General features: G+C 40.2%; 1 protein-coding gene across 4 annotated transcripts in view; it reads right to left on the bottom strand.

Moving 5' to 3' along the window:
* LOC129719028 (sodium-independent sulfate anion transporter) overlaps nucleotides 1-15,727 on the bottom strand; it is a 90,901-nt gene that overhangs the window by 1,805 nt on the left and 73,369 nt on the right. For 2 of the 4 annotated variants that reach the window (XM_055670361.1, XM_055670360.1), the window contains exons 2-6: nucleotides 10,531-10,708; nucleotides 1,252-1,387; nucleotides 1,045-1,153; nucleotides 459-872; nucleotides 39-393 (exon numbers count right to left, since the gene is read on the bottom strand). In XM_055670361.1, the coding sequence (XP_055526336.1) occupies nucleotides 39-393; nucleotides 459-872; nucleotides 1,045-1,153; nucleotides 1,252-1,387; nucleotides 10,531-10,654 (1,138 nt within the window). In that variant the 5' untranslated portion in view covers nucleotides 10,655-10,708. Of the gene's footprint in view, nucleotides 1-38; nucleotides 394-458; nucleotides 873-1,044; nucleotides 1,154-1,251; nucleotides 1,388-10,530; nucleotides 10,709-12,602; nucleotides 12,624-13,054; nucleotides 13,373-15,727 lie in introns of those variants that run through there. The other 2 variants (XM_055670362.1, XM_055670363.1) reach the window with 2 other exon arrangements.

Raw genomic sequence — 15,727 nt, 5'->3', positions numbered from 1 at the left:
TCAGTCTATTTCTCCAAAAGAGAAAAATTGACACTTACAGAATGCTTTACAGATGGCAATATTTTCCATAAGAGCGATCAGTGGAATAACGATCAATCCTGATCCTAGACTAGAGATTACTTCGGAGAAAGATTCCTCCCTGCCGCTGGATGATTGATTGGCACTTAGGGAGAAGGGTGGCACCTCAACAGACGGCATCCCTGGCGGGATATCTCCAATCAATTTGAACGGCGTTGCTGCCGAAGACTGGAAGACATAACCAATGGCACCGCACACCACCACCAGGATCGCGTTACGGGAAGTCCCAATCAACCACATAATCTTATTGATGATTTTATGCTTCTTCGACTTCAACTCATCATCTTCTGGGCCCACCTTGAGACCAGCAACGATCTGTTCAGTAAGAAACAACGGTTATTAAAGATACATTTTTGGAAAAAAATACAAAATAAACTTACTCTCATAATTAACAACACAGCAATGCACGTTATGCCCAGCACCGTGTCCCAAGCTTTTATGTTGTGAATATCACCAAAAATGGACTGCCAAATTTCCAAGAAGGTGCTACCCTTCGCAGTTATCCCGAGCACGTCTTTAATCTGGGACGTGACAATAATCAGTGATACAGCTGAGGTGAATCCGGAAGAAACTGGCCCAGACACAAAGTCCACCAAGAATCCCAACCCGAACAATCCCATGACTAGCTCGATGACGCCCGTTAAAAAGCACAGGACAATCGCCTTAGAAACGTTGCCTCGAGCCGTTTGGTAAGTGAGCAAGGACGCGATAGCTGTTGGACCCATCGGTACATCCTTGCAGCTGCCAAGTAGGATGTAAACGATGCAACCCAGGAAGGAACCATACAAACCGTACTGCGAAAGAAAGAAAGAAAGAGGTTAGTGGAATCACACTAACGAACTTTTAAAATAATATTCTATCCGGTGTCGCTCACTAAAACAGATCATTAAAAAATCATGTGATTCACCCGTTCAGGTTAGAAAAGAACCGCAATCTTGGTTTCAATACAATTAAAATTATACTTACTGCTGCTGGAAGCCCGGCGATACCGGAATAGGCTAGTGCTTGAGGAATTACGGTAAGACCGACGGTAATTCCCGCAACTAAATCCCCAACCGCATCTGTCGCATTGTAGCTATTAGGAGTAGGAAAAAAACCGTTTATAGCGAAACCGCAACACGTTGTATACGATTGCATGTACAATATGCATTAAATCAGCCCAAAGCTACCTACCTGGGAAGCCATCGCAATATCGGAAGTCGTTTGTACAGCATCTTCCTAGAACAGGCACTTTTGGCCTTGCGCTGGCACCATTGATTTGCCAGCTCCATGCGGCTTTCTGTGGAGATTTTCTTCCCGCTTGGTGACACTGTGGAATGAAAGTGAAAACTAAGTGTCCGTCCAGCAGTAATATATTGTTATTATTTATTATGTTATCCAATAAATCAACCTTAGTGCAGCCCAATGTGTTATTGTTGAAATATTAATAATTCAACCAGCGGAAAAGTTTGAAACCTGTTAATAACCTGCCGAAGGTGAGCATCGAATCAACCATTTGAATATTAGAAACATAATCTTAACCTGCTCCGTTGTTAGGTAAGTGAGTATTATGGTATGGTATTATGGCCACAATCAAATGTTAAGTGTGGGTGATAAACTTCATCGTTATTCTTCCATTTATTTTTCCATTTGTTCAACATTTTGGTCATCTGAGTCGCGTCCCGAGCCGTTTTTCCACTTTTCTTAAGCTTTCGCCTCATTATTGCCCAAAATCTCTCGATGGGTCGGAACTGCGGGTCGATTAATTCTACGTTATTATCGCGGTACCACTGGATGACTTCCCGGCTGTAGTGGCAACTCGCCAAATCTGATCAAAGCTTAACGGAACCTTCATTGGCTTCGATGAAAGGTAGTAGGCGATTTGAGACATTCTTCCGTGTTCTTCGAGTCCATTATCTCAATCGTCATGAACATTTTGGTTTTTGCTCCGCAGCTGCGTGTCCCTCGCTAAATCGTCCGATTTTTGGCAAATTTGTCCACAAAAGCCAATAATTTATACCACAGAAAGTGGGCACCTAGGTAAACAAACCGCTGTAAAAGAATTCTTGCAGCGAGCACGTGCCGCTGCAACGCAATCCGGATTCTAACTGGACAGAACTTTAGTACTGCTCGGAGGAACTGGATGGATTTTATCTCGCCAAAGCACGTGGTGATGTCCCCGTCAAGTTCAAGTTTATTTTGGTTGATAAATTTGCACGGAAATCAATGATTTGGCGAGGAAGCTGCCGCTGTGGACGGGAAACCAAGGTCTTTATCACGAACAAAACGATGGACTCAACGGTATACAAGCAAATGTGCCTCAAAAAGCGAGTTCTATCGTTTATTAAGACACAGAGAAGAGTACAACAAAATACCTTCATTTTGACTACTAAACATGTTTCTTAAGTCAAACCAATTCCGAGATAAATCTTTTTTTCTGTATGGACTCATCACTGCAACCAGAAACATTGATCATTTGTTATTTCGCCCGAGTGTTTGCTGTATTTCACACTTCTATTATCAGCATTATCACTATTGAGAGTAAGTGACATGATTCTTTTAAATGGGAGCTCAAGACTTGAACCATATTTAAGTCCGTTGACATCGAACGGCTTGTATTCTACCTAGAGTCGAACCCACAACTACCTGGTCGTCAAAGCAGACTGTGTAACCTTGCGGCATCGAAGCCCCCCTTCCGAGATAAATTTATTGGTTGCGGATTCTAAATGAAGCAAGCCTTAGCGTCTACTGATCACACATGTAAACAACAAAATTTGTCATTGAAGTGGGACGAAATTATTATGAGAATTGTGCTTTGAGCTGTTTCGAAAAAAAAAACTCTTGTGTGGTATTTGTTGCAAAGGTATTTTGCAAAGTGGATTTGTTTTGACAATAATCTTTGAGCAGTTATCATATGTTTTGACAAGTTATTCAGAGAAAATGTGCTGAGTAACTAGAAGGTGTCCCATATCAAATTGCATCACGGAAAAACGCTGTAGAAAATTACTGAGTATTTTATCCTGAAATTTTGGGTAGAAGTAGTTAGTAGTGTATTGTTTAAATTGTATTTTTATCACTGTCAGTTTTTCAAAAAAAAAAAAATGTTATCCAAAAAACAACGCCACGATTGGTTCTGCGCAAGCACTCGGAAGATCGTCAACGCTCTCATCGGGATATCGGGAAACTCGGAATCGTGCAGTCAACGGTGAGTCGTGGGATTAAACGTCACTACGAAACTCTGAACATCGAACGAAAGTAGAAATGCAGTCAGAAAGAATGTTCTATAAATGATCAGGCTCACGAGCGTGTTGTGGAAGCGTTTACGCGGAATGCCAATAGACCTTTTTACGTACGAATGTGTTAGTGCCACTAGTTGGGGAAAATATTTATAAATAGCTGTTTTGTTTGCAATGCTATGTTTTTAGCAGCTGGACAAAAATTCAGTTGAACACTCATTATATGTTTTAAACTTGTTTCTGTATAAATTTTCTCATTCGTGATAAGAATTCGGAAAAAGGCGCTAAATGTAATCCACCAAAAATGGTGAAAAAGTGATAAAAGTCGAAACAACTGGATGCGATGATTTACAGGTTGGAAGAAACAAAAGCAACTTTACACGGGTTTACACGTTTGCTAGTGTGCGTAGGTGAAAAGTCACTTATCTCTATGCTTCGGTCAGGGACGTGGCCAGAAAGTCTCAGTCTTTCGTTTAAAGAGCCAAGGATCAGAAGGGACTGTATATGCACAAAGTTCAGAAGGCTCCAAATCGTTACGAACGGCAAAATACAAACCGTACACCCAGATTCATCATGGATGATGAGACTTACGTCAAGGCGCACTTCGACAGCTTCTGGGGCAACTGGGTTTTTCTCTGTTCAGCACAAGTTTGATGTTTCGGAGAAAGTAAGGAAGCAGAAACTTTCAAAGTTTGCCTATTTTGTCAAGCGATCTGCTCATGTGGCAGAAGAAGTGCGTCGTTCGTGACTACCGGGACTGTAGACGGAGAGGTCTACCTCAAGGATTGCCTTCTTTCTCTTTTGAAGCAGCACGAGTAACGTACGATCTTCTCTCCGGATCTAGCTTCGTACAACGGTGGTCACTTTCGTCCCCAAGAACATGAACCCTCAACGCACAAAAACTCAGGCCTACCGAAAAATACTGGGCTATTATGAAGTAGGTACTAAGAAAACATCTCAAGGAGGTCAAATCTGAGGAGGACATGAAGAAAAAGTGGGTTTCCGCACAGCAAAATCTGCAGGCAAAAGTTGTATAAAACCCAATGAGTGGAGGTAAGCGTAAGGTTCGAGCGTGAGGTTATGGCATTGAAGTTGAACGAAATAAATATGTCAACAGCCTAACGTTTGCGGTAGAAAAAATGGACAAAACTTGCCGATTTTTCATGGGTTTATCTTCACATGCACTGACGAAAATACCCATGCAGCATCAATCATAGTAACTCATGAGTCAGTAGAAAAAAAATGACAACTCTATCAATCAAACTTTAACCGTGATGGCGAAAAGCATGAAACTACTCCGTTCAGAAGTGTGCGCGTTCGTATACACTGGATACGCCCGTACCAACATCTACAACATATTGGCACTATTGGACAACAATTGAAGCATCGAAAAAAGCCCGGTTCCAGCTGGACGACGACCCTGAGCCCCAAGAGTTTTCAAAGGATTCTGAAAAGGAAGAAAAGTGGCTTCATCGCTGCGTGCGCTTGGCCGGGAAGTCGTTGCAACCGGCCAAGCAGTGAAAAAGTACCTGACAAACATATCAGGAAACACTGGCAGTTCCGTCCACTGGTCTCGGAGCTACCAGCAATGGCGCAGCGGCAGCGGCTGAATTAGAGGATCATATCGATTTTCCTGGTAAAGCGTGAGATGGCGGTGGTGATGGACGACGAGACCTATCTCACTTTGGATGGCAACGACTGGTAGGGCACTTCGTATTTTATTTCCACCACGAAAAAATTGAGCTCCAAGATGAAGTTCATTTCACCCACCAAGTTCCCCAAAAAGGTGCTGCTGTGGCTGACAATCAGCGAGAAGGGGATGTTAAAGCCGCTTTTTTCGCTTCGCACTGGCCGTGAACAAGGAACGAGGAAATGAAAGAACTCAAAAACCTGCCTACACGCATGTTTTCGTCCGCCATGGCGGATGTTCGGGTGAACTGCCGGAAGGTCATTCTCCAGGGCGTCGTATATTTTGTAAGTAAGCTAATATAATTACCTACCCTGGGAAATTATTGAAATTGTATTATTTGTTTTAGTTTTTTATGAATCAGCATCCAAAAAATCTCCATTTGTTTTCAATGCAAACATTACACAATGGGCTAGGTCGGAAAGGGTAAAGCAGTTATCATGTTTCAATGAGTTATTCAAAGAAAATGTGCTAAGTAAGGAGGGTTGTACAAACTTTTCCTACACCCTGTAGTTTGGGATAATGAGTAGTACAAAGATTTGAGGCAGGAGAGTCCCATTTTTTAGTGATTCTGAATATAATTCCATCAACTCTGAAGGCTTTATCGATATTCTCTTAAAAAATCTCGAGGCTCAGGTCGATCGAAAGGGGAAATTTCGTCCAATTACCGAACAGTTAGACGCACAAACGATTGGAAAATCTAGAGTCGTCTAGATCAAAGTAGAGAGCTTATAATGCTAAAATCAACAGTGTGTAGTGTGCTGAAGGGTTAAAGGAGAACCTTAGTGTGGAAGGGCGGCAAAGAACCTTCAAGAAAACTAAGGAGGAAGATATTGAGTTGCGTTAGGTCCAATCCTGGAAACTCCATCCGGAATATGGCTAAACCTCGCGGATTATTCTCCCTCGAAAAGGCTCTAGGTCTTACAGTGCCAGTAACCATCTGGATCGGTACCTGAAGCTGAATTTGGTAGTCAAGAAGTGTGTTCGACATTTGTACAAGCAAGACGAAATTCTCCGGACGAGGTTTGGTGAACATCAAATCTGCGCGAAAATAAATTTCAAGGAACTTCCTGGTCAAAAGTTTAGAGGGCTATTCCCACTGCTTCCGTTCCGGGGCCGGGTCGGATCCGGGCCGTGTCCGTGTCCTATCTGGGACTTTTCATGCATTCACACTGCGCCGTGTACGAACCGTGCCTGCGCCGCGCTCTGGCCGGAAAATGTTGATGTGTGTATGTGAAAGAACGTCTTTCTCTTTTTTTCATACCGCAGCTCACTCCGCGCGAAATATGTCACTACAACATACACGCATCCACCCGAGTGCCTTCCGTGCACTCTCCGGCCAACACAAAGTATCGTCGGCAACGATAGTTTTTCTCTCGCACGGCGGCAGCACGACGGCAACTCAACGCTGCCCCGGTCTGGGCACGGCGCGTCGGCGTGAATGCGTTCATAAGAACGCATGCAATCAATCTCAAACGAGCCCGGACGACACACGGAACAGCCACGGCCCTGTCCCGGAACGGAAGCAGTGGGAATAGCCCTTAACATTGCAGCTGGGCGTGGCGATAAGGCAGGTAAATATAAGTTCGTGTTTACTGATAAGTTCGCAAAGAAGGCTATGATCTGGAAAGAAATATGTAGCTGTGGGCTGAAGAATCTGCCTTTCCTCAACAATGACGAAATGTTAGTTAGTTAGTTAGTAAGCTAGTTATAGGGAACCTATACATTAGAGAAATGACAAGACACTCACCGTTAAGGCAACTGTTAACATCAAAACGGATAACGGCAATGCAAAATGATACAACTCGCCCGTTTTGATGTTGACAGTTGCCTTAACGGTGAGTGTCTTGTCATTTCTCTAATGTATAGGTTCCCTAGTTAGTTAGGTCACGTAAATCTTTCACAGCAGGGGTTCCTGAACCGCACTCCGCGGCATTTTTGACAAAAATAAAAACCAGCCATCTAAAACAGGTTCTGCCATTTTTCGACGTCTTTCACTTAACGAAACACATTTTTTAATTTAAAAATTTGACGGTGCCCATTCTTGAATAGATCAGAGAATCTTCAGTAAAAACCGGTGACAATAAAAAATTTGGAATTTTTTTCTACAGCTGTCAAAAAGGTGGTAGAAATTAAAGAGAAACTGATTTATTTCTCATGAAGATACATTCATTGTGAAGTAACAAAAAAAAATGAACATTTGAGAAAGGTCCGTTACCGGCTTCCCGACGAAATTTTCTTATGATGCCAAAACAAGAGCAATGTTCGGCCTTCAAGTTTGCTTTTCGAATGCATCTTTTGATTTTACCGATCAACTGTTCGCAATTCGTTGATCTCCAGGTATTTTTGCACCGAAGGAACTCAAAATTCCAAAGAAATCTTCGATTGGGCGACACTGAAGTGGATTAGTTGAGTTGCGTATTTGGGGTACAAATGGAGTCAAGTGGCTGTTCAGAAACTATTGTGTTTTTTGACGTGCTGTGATGATATTTTCTCTGACCGAAACACATAGGGTAAATTACCAATTCTCGTCAGTCTATGTCGATTGTCATGTTTTAAACTGTCATCCTTCTTTAGTAAGCTGCCTAATTTCATCTATTATTTTTCTAGCATACTTTCCTACTTTTTATCTTATTGGAAAAATTAAGAAAAGACACAAAAAGTTCAACGGAGCTTCTAAATTTAATTGTAAAAAAGCCACTCCTACAGTTCCTTTTTTGTCGAGCCATTTCCATTGTAATCAGAATTTGGTTTAGTTCGTCAGTAGCAGAGAGAGAAAAAAAACTTGTAAAACTATACTCGTTTCATCTAGTTTCATTGCTATGAATTGCAAATAAACGTTCTCCGTTATTCCGCCATTCAAAGTATAAGTAGAATTCTGACGCCATAAGTTGTACGTGCAAATTAATACTAGTGATGTCAGATTTGTGTTTTTGTACATGTATTTGCTGCGCTTCTGTACACACGATTGTCGAAGGATTGATACATGGTATCGTTTACTGTTCGAGAACAAAAGGGATCGAGATATTTGCGCAGTGCGCAGCGTGTGCAGTGGCTCCAACTTCACCGCAAAATATGTTTGTACTCTAAATCTGATAACTATATCTATTTGATTTATGAAGTATTTTCCTTGTGTAGGAATATGCAAATAGCAGTAAAAGGTTTTGCAATTCAATAAACATCAGAACATGGTTTCACATGTCATAAACTCTATTCAAGAAAGAATACGGCACGTTTTGCAACAAAAACAGTTCCCTTTTGTTCTGGCAACAAAAACACCAAAACATGCCTTGCTGTCGGCTGACGAACTAAACCAACCTGTTGGATGTGTTAGATAAATTTAAGTTTTATTCATCCTGTATTCTCCATTTATCGTGAGTGTTCAAAGTGTATGAAGTATTTGCTTTCGCGAGTGCGACGGAACTAAGGATATTTGAGAGTGAACGAGTGTTTATTTCTCGAGAAAATCGTAACCAAATATTGCTAGCGGCGAAGATGTGTTTCGTGAATGTTTTCTTCGACCGGGTGAAATTTCTGGATGTGTTAGAATTGCAGTTTAATTTTTATTGAATACCAATGAATATGTTTCAGTTTTTAATTAAGTGATTCATTCATGCGAACAGAAAAACTTCAATGTTCAAGGTAAGTTATCCTACATTCAGTTTCTAAGTGGAATAAAAGCAGTAGAGCTTGGCAAACTGAATCCTGCCCACAATGCATACTACCTGACGAAGCCGTCAGTTACCCTACTTCTCATCTGTACGGTGTTTTGGAAGAAAAGGAATCATAATATTGTTCAAACATTCGTCCCGGTATATATTTTGATTGATAGCCAAACAACTAGGCTTGAACCATGATTCGACAAAAAGGAAAAAGTCCTTTTCTGTTCACTGCTCTGGCCGGTCTTCCACTACCTTCCTGGCGGATTATAGTTGAGGTTCACAGGAAGCCATACATAATAGAAACCGGAATATTTTCGCTTTCAAAATGGTTTACCAAGAACCTTTTTGCCTTAATTATTATGCAGTTGCGGAATACTCGTTGTTTGAACGCCATTTTGAGTCGATTTGAGCGTGCATAAACAAAACAAAAAATACTAGCATAAAGCGGAAAGATAGAGCCATCATATACATATTATCATTCCTCTCTGAGCGTATTTTTTATGGAGTAAAAGAACCCTAAAAAAAATCCAGATTTTTAGTTGTCACCCGTTAGTCTCTGTTTGTGGCAATGCAAAAGCCGCTCACTCCTGACTGGTTGGTATGCCGGTCATTCCCCAGGCCATTTGATCATGGTGGCATGGAGGCTGTGTATACCAACGGAACGGAAAAACTCCTGTGCGTTTGAGTCCTCGGTGAAGATCCTGTACGTTTGAGTCCTTGGTTTTGCGGATGACATTGATGTCATCGGTATCAACTGCAGGGTCGTAGAGGAGGCCTTCGTACCTTTTAAGAGGGAAGCAGCGAGATTGGGACTAGTCATTAACTCTGCCAAAACGAAGTACATGGTATCTGGCAGGTAGTGTGGTAGCATTGCCTCCCATGGAGATGGAGATAGATGGGAAACGATTTGAAGCGGTTGATGAATACGTTTATCTTGGTACGCTTGGGACATGTGATAACGATATGAGCCGTGAAGTGAAACGACAAGTTTCAGCTGCGAACAGGGCCCTCTACGGACTACGTAACCAGCTAAGGTCCCGTAGTTTGCAAACTCGCACGAAACTAGCGCTGTATAGGACGCTGATACCCCCGGTGGTCCTTTACGGACATGAAGCATGGACGCTGAAGGAAGCTGATCGACGAGTGCTCGGAGTTCTTGAGCGTAAAGTCCTGCGATCGATACTTAGCGGTTAATTAGAAGATGGAGTGTGGCGCAGGCGCATGAATCACGAGTTGTACCAAGTATACAAACATGCTGATATTGTGAAGGTAATACAGTGGGGCAGACTTCAGTGGGCTGGACATGTAGCCAGAATGCCTGACAAGAGAGCCGCCAAAAGTAGCTTCAGTAGAGAACCGGGAAGAGGCCGTTGACTCCGTAGTAGGCCTCGCACGCGGTGGATGTGCGCGGTGGAAGAAGATACACGATCTGCTGGTGTACGAGGAGATTGAAGAACGGCTGCACAAGACAGAAGAAGCTGCAGGCTATGCCATCTAAGTATTCGATTTACAGAAAAAAAATAAAATGGAGAGATTTTATTTTCTTCACTAAGACGTAGAATCCGAGAAAAAGTTTCAAGGTTGAAGATCCGCATAAATTTTTCAAACAAACGCAGGCAACAATTTTATAGGTTTATCATTCCAATAGATGGCGTCTCCTCATCGACTCGAACAGTTGTATGCAGCAGAGGAAAAAAAATGTACACCTTCATTGAAGTGCTTATGGAGGTTTAAAAAATTGTGTTTATTTTGCTGAAGATGTTCAACAATCACCCTTAGTATTATTTAGAATGTTAATAACACCTTAACCATAACTGAAAAGCGTCATATGGATGTGATGGAGAATAAAGAGTGAGGGTGAGTGAATAACTGTTGGTACTAGACTTACATATAAATTCATTGGATCCCGTCAAACCACCATGCGGTTCCCCGTTAGGCACGGTGATATCCAGTGATGAACAGTTCATCGCCTCGTTGACGTATGACCCGTCCGGGCTGACTGGTGTTCTCATTATGACGCTGTAATTGGCTGCTTTTCTCCACTATGCGTACCGACAGTGTGCTATCTGAAAATCCAGGAGTTGGGAGATGGGAAAACTTGTCGATTACAATGGAATCTATCCTGGTCGCGGTATGGCTGTGATCAATTAACGGTGAATAAACTATCACACCAATTTCAAAGCCATGCCCAGTTTGATCTCATTGACAGGTAAGATAAAGATTTCTACCGCCCAAGATATAAAGAGCAGTGTGATAGTAAACATTGCAAATTTTACACCAAAGAGAGACATCGTTATCGGGACGACGGTAATTGATGCCGTTGTGAGATACGTTTGTCCACCAATTAGCACTTCAGCGGTAGCTGTGCCGTTTAGTTAAACGGATTGTTGAAATTTGACAATTTGCAACCAACGCTAAAATACTGAATAAACAGGACATACTGCGCTGGGCTAAAGCTGGGATTCAGTTTATTTTAACTACCTCAACTCATGTGATAATTTTGCTAAAAATATTATTTCACACTGACATACAATGTTTGTGGCTAAAAGTTATATCAGTCGTAATATCAATGATGCGAGTTCATAAATACATTCCTAAAATAATTTGTTTAATTAGAAACGCTATTTGTAAATAGTAATAATTTGTTTAAGTTGTTAAAGTTCAAATCGAACGGTTTCCTAGCTGTTATACAACCACGTGTGCCTGTGCAGTGTTTTGCAAGGCAAATTCGAGTACATTCGTCAAATGATATATGAATATCCAATTGACAATTTTATTTTCGATTAACTCAACCAGCATATCTAAATCGGGTGAACAATTAGGGGTCACGCAATGAGCTCCATTATGTATGAAAGAAACACCATATTTCAAAAATTGGCTAATAAGCCATTTTTACCAAAATCGAGAAAACAGTTTCTCGTGATGGTACACGCCCTAAACAAGGTCCCTACGGAAGCCGATTGTCAAAAAATGCATTTGGGAAGGCAGCAAACGTGAAACAATTTTGGCTAATATCCAACATAATTGAGAATTTGGCTAATATCCAATATCCAATATGAACCTGTGGCATGTTCACGAACCAGTGTATTATTACTGAACTGTGTTTCTTCTAACTTTCGAAAGTGTGTTGTAGCTTGGTGGTTACTGGTGACAGATGAGCGATCGTAAGGCCCTTGCATCCAATATGGATTTTTCAAGAAGAATATTTGATGCTACAAGAATTTATTTGTTGTACTGCGAAACCCAATGATCAAAACGTGTGACTGTTTCCTTCTGTCATAAATCTTAACATTTGAAAAAATGATATTTAGCTCGTTGATTGGGAGTAATATTAATAAAGAGGAGATTCAGATTTCATTTCGATTTGATGAGAAAAAATAGGAAAGTGGATTGTGAGATTATTGTCTCGTCGTCCTTTTCATCCTCACTTGTGCTTCCGTGTTGTTTTAATAAGTTTAAAACCATTTTCATCACCAACGCGTACGATATAATTCACATCGTATGGATATTAGCCAAATTGCACACCGTTTTGTCAACTGACCTTTCGTTTATAATTGAAAAAACGGCTACTGTGTTAAAAATACGTGGCGGATGGAATTTTCTACAGTTTTTTCTGTTTCAACTCAACGGCAAGGGTACAGCATACTAGGGTATACTCAATAAAAAAGTTGTCAGATACAGTCAAAATATGTTGTACCGACAAAAATTATTTTAATTATTTTAAATTAGCCAATTTTTGAATTATGGGCAGATAATGTGTGAGCGAAACTGCTCGTCATACTTTGGCGTTTTCTGTTAGTAATGCCCAGTTAACGGATCTCAATGATTGTTAAGATGCTTGGATTCTTGGAGAACCCCCATTCGTGGCAAAAAGCGTTCAAAATTTAATAAAAAAAATTGTATACAAATATTTTTTGAAAAAAAAAACAAGAAGATTGAGTCAAAATACAATGAAGTTACCTTTCATGCAAATTTTTGACGCAAGTTTCGGAATTTACGCAGAATTCGAAATATACGCGTTTTTTATGTGGATTTCCCAAACAAAAACCGGTTTTCACGTGGTACGATGTGAGTTTTTTTTTCGATTTGTTTATTTAGTAAATTTGCAAAATGTTTTTTTTTTTTAATATTCCGCTTTTTTTTTGAGATATCATATTTTTCGACAGTGTAAGGTACAAATAACCTCTGCAGCTTTTTTCCAAATTAAACTCGAAACTGTTTAGTACCATGTATAAACGACTTCAGTAAATTTTCAATTTGTGTACAAACATTCACACTAGGCTCCTCATATACTACACAGAAAACTTCCACTAGAGCAACATTATCCTTAAAATGATTTACTATTCATAAAATTCATAAATTTTATATAGTTCAAGCTAACAATTTTATTAGGTCATTTAAATATTGGGTACCTTTAAAACTTTAAAAATTGTATTAAATCCTGGTGGCGTGATCTGGAGAACTTTACACTTTCAGAAATGCACGTAAAATAAAACGTTCTTTCACTCACTAAGGGGTACAATCTTTCGTTTCGTCCAGCATTGACTTTTGTAACAAAGTGGGTATTCTATGTAATAATCACTACTCAATTTTTTCACGTCTTCTCACTACTCCCAGCAGTCCCAACAAATCCACTAAGAACAGTTCTTCTAAACACTTCCCAGTGCACGACTTCTGAACGACCTGCCAGAGAACTGATCACAACCTGCCTCGATGCTGGTCGAGCTATAACTGATCCCGATCAGCCATTTTTCTCGGCTAAAATCACCTAATGTCGCAACAAACCGACACTGTTAATGATTGTATCATTATTATTACTACCGTAAACTGGGGTGACTTTGATCACTTTTTTGATTGTATCTCAAATATTTTCAGAATATATTGAAAACAATATTATTCGATGTTTTTAAAATAAGTACTGGCATGCATTGAAAAATATTCAGTCACTACTTCAAAAGTTTAACAACATTTTGCTGTTTTTAAATATGCTCTAAAAATTTTACACCAATCATCATTCCGGGGTGACTTTGATCACTTCATTATTTCGATGAATTTGGTGTAACACTTTGCTACTTTCACTAAATTGAACAGCCTCAAACGGCTTAAACGAATTTATAAATATGAAAAACAAATTGGGGGCCATTCACATTTTACGTGAACAGTTTATAATGGCGAATGTACAAGATTCATACAAAAATTTTAGAATATATATGAATTGTTATCCACTGAGAGAGAAGGTGGTCTAAAATCATCAAAAACTAGTCCACGAGAAATATGACTTATGAAATTGGCCAAATTTGCATGTTACTTCACGTTTTGGGTTTTTGTTAAGAAGTAATATGTAATACGCTGTGGAGAATATTGGGACTCAACATTGCCTTTGAGGAAAAACTTGCAAAAATAACAATATAATGTATTGTTATAATATTTGTTCATCTTAAGAACTAATCTGGGAACAAAATAAAAAAACTTTACGTATTGCAACTTGTTGTTTTGAATCTGCTTGAACCGATTGTTTGTATGCAACAAAAATCGCCAAAAATACACTTTATTTTCAATTAATATTTTAGCATGAAAAACACTCTTGAAATAGCAGGAAATGCATGAGTAGTAGCAATGCGAACATATATCCACGCATTCAGTGAAGATTACGACAAGTCCCAAGCACTACGAGTGCTTTTTTACCACATTTTCAAAAAAGAGGTACAGTGATCAAAGTCACCCCGGTGATCAAAGTCACCCCAGTTTACGGTACTAGCATCATCAACCGCCATCAGTTCACAGTGATTCAGCTCACCTCCCCGCCCGTACATATTTCCCGGGAGAGATGGCTGGAAATACACTGCTACGGTTGAACAGTGTAAACGCGAAGGGGAATTCCGTCTTCCCCTTCACGAGTTCGATCGCAATCGATACGATCAACTCGAACAGTGGAGGCCGAAGCAGCTTCCTGGGGCCGATTCTGCAACACCTCTCGGTGACGCCCTCGGCTTTGTCAGGGGGATCCCGCCGTCACTCGCGAAACTCTGAAACTGGCTCCTTGTGGTACTGCACGTGAAAACCCCCAAGATCACGTTCCAGTCAGGTGCCAGTTTTTTTTTCTTCGCTAACCAATGCAAACTAGTTTAACTTTATCACAGTAGTGGGGAAATTATAGATGGCGTGATTAGAGAATCTTTTTGCCTTTCTCCTAGAAAGGTATAGCAATCACTTGCAAAACCGAAAGTATAAAAGTGCTCCAAAGGGCCGAATGGCATATATCACTCGACTCAGCTCGACGAGCTGAGCATTTTCTGTATGTGTGTGTGTGTGTGTGTATGTGTGTGTGTGTGTGTGCAGATTTTTATTCTCACTCACTTCTCTCAGAGATGGCCGGACCGATTTTCATGAAATTAATTGCAAATGAAAGGTCTTGTTGCCCCATAAGACCCTATTGAATTTTATTGTAATCGGATTTTTAGTTTAGAGGTTATGTTTAAAAATGTGAAAATCATGAAACATCAATATCTCAGAAACTACACAACCGATTTGAACAAAATTGGTCTCGAAAGAACGGGCTACCTAGAAAACCCCTAAGTTTTGAATTTCATAAAGATTGAACTTGTGATTCAAAAGTTATGAAAAGAAACGTGTTCTGAAGACTGTTTAATCTCACTCATGTTTCTCAGAGATGGCTGTACCGATTTTCATAAAATTAGTGTCAAATGGAAGGTCTAATTGCCCCATAAGACCCTATTGATTTGTTTTGCAATCGGACTATTACTTTGCCTGTTATGTTTGAAAATGTGAAATCCAGCTATGCAAAGGAACATATTCCGAAGACTACTTGGACTAACTCACTTTACTCAGAGATTTCTGACCCGATTTCAACAAAATTAGTGTCAAATGAATGGTCTAGCTGCCTCAGAAGACTCTATTGAATTTTGCTGTAATTGAACTGTAACTTCATTTGTAATGTGCCGACTTGTGAAAATCACGAAACTTCATTATCTCAGAAACTACACAACCGATTTGATTATTATTATCAGATGAGCGGGCTAGTTAAGGGTTAACTGATGAATTATGATTGAACACGTGGTTTCAAA

This window comes from Wyeomyia smithii, chromosome 1 (assembly GCF_029784165.1).
Source record: "Wyeomyia smithii strain HCP4-BCI-WySm-NY-G18 chromosome 1, ASM2978416v1, whole genome shotgun sequence".
NCBI lineage: Eukaryota > Metazoa > Arthropoda > Insecta > Diptera > Culicidae > Wyeomyia > Wyeomyia smithii.
This window is presented reverse-complemented; position numbering and strand designations above follow the sequence as displayed.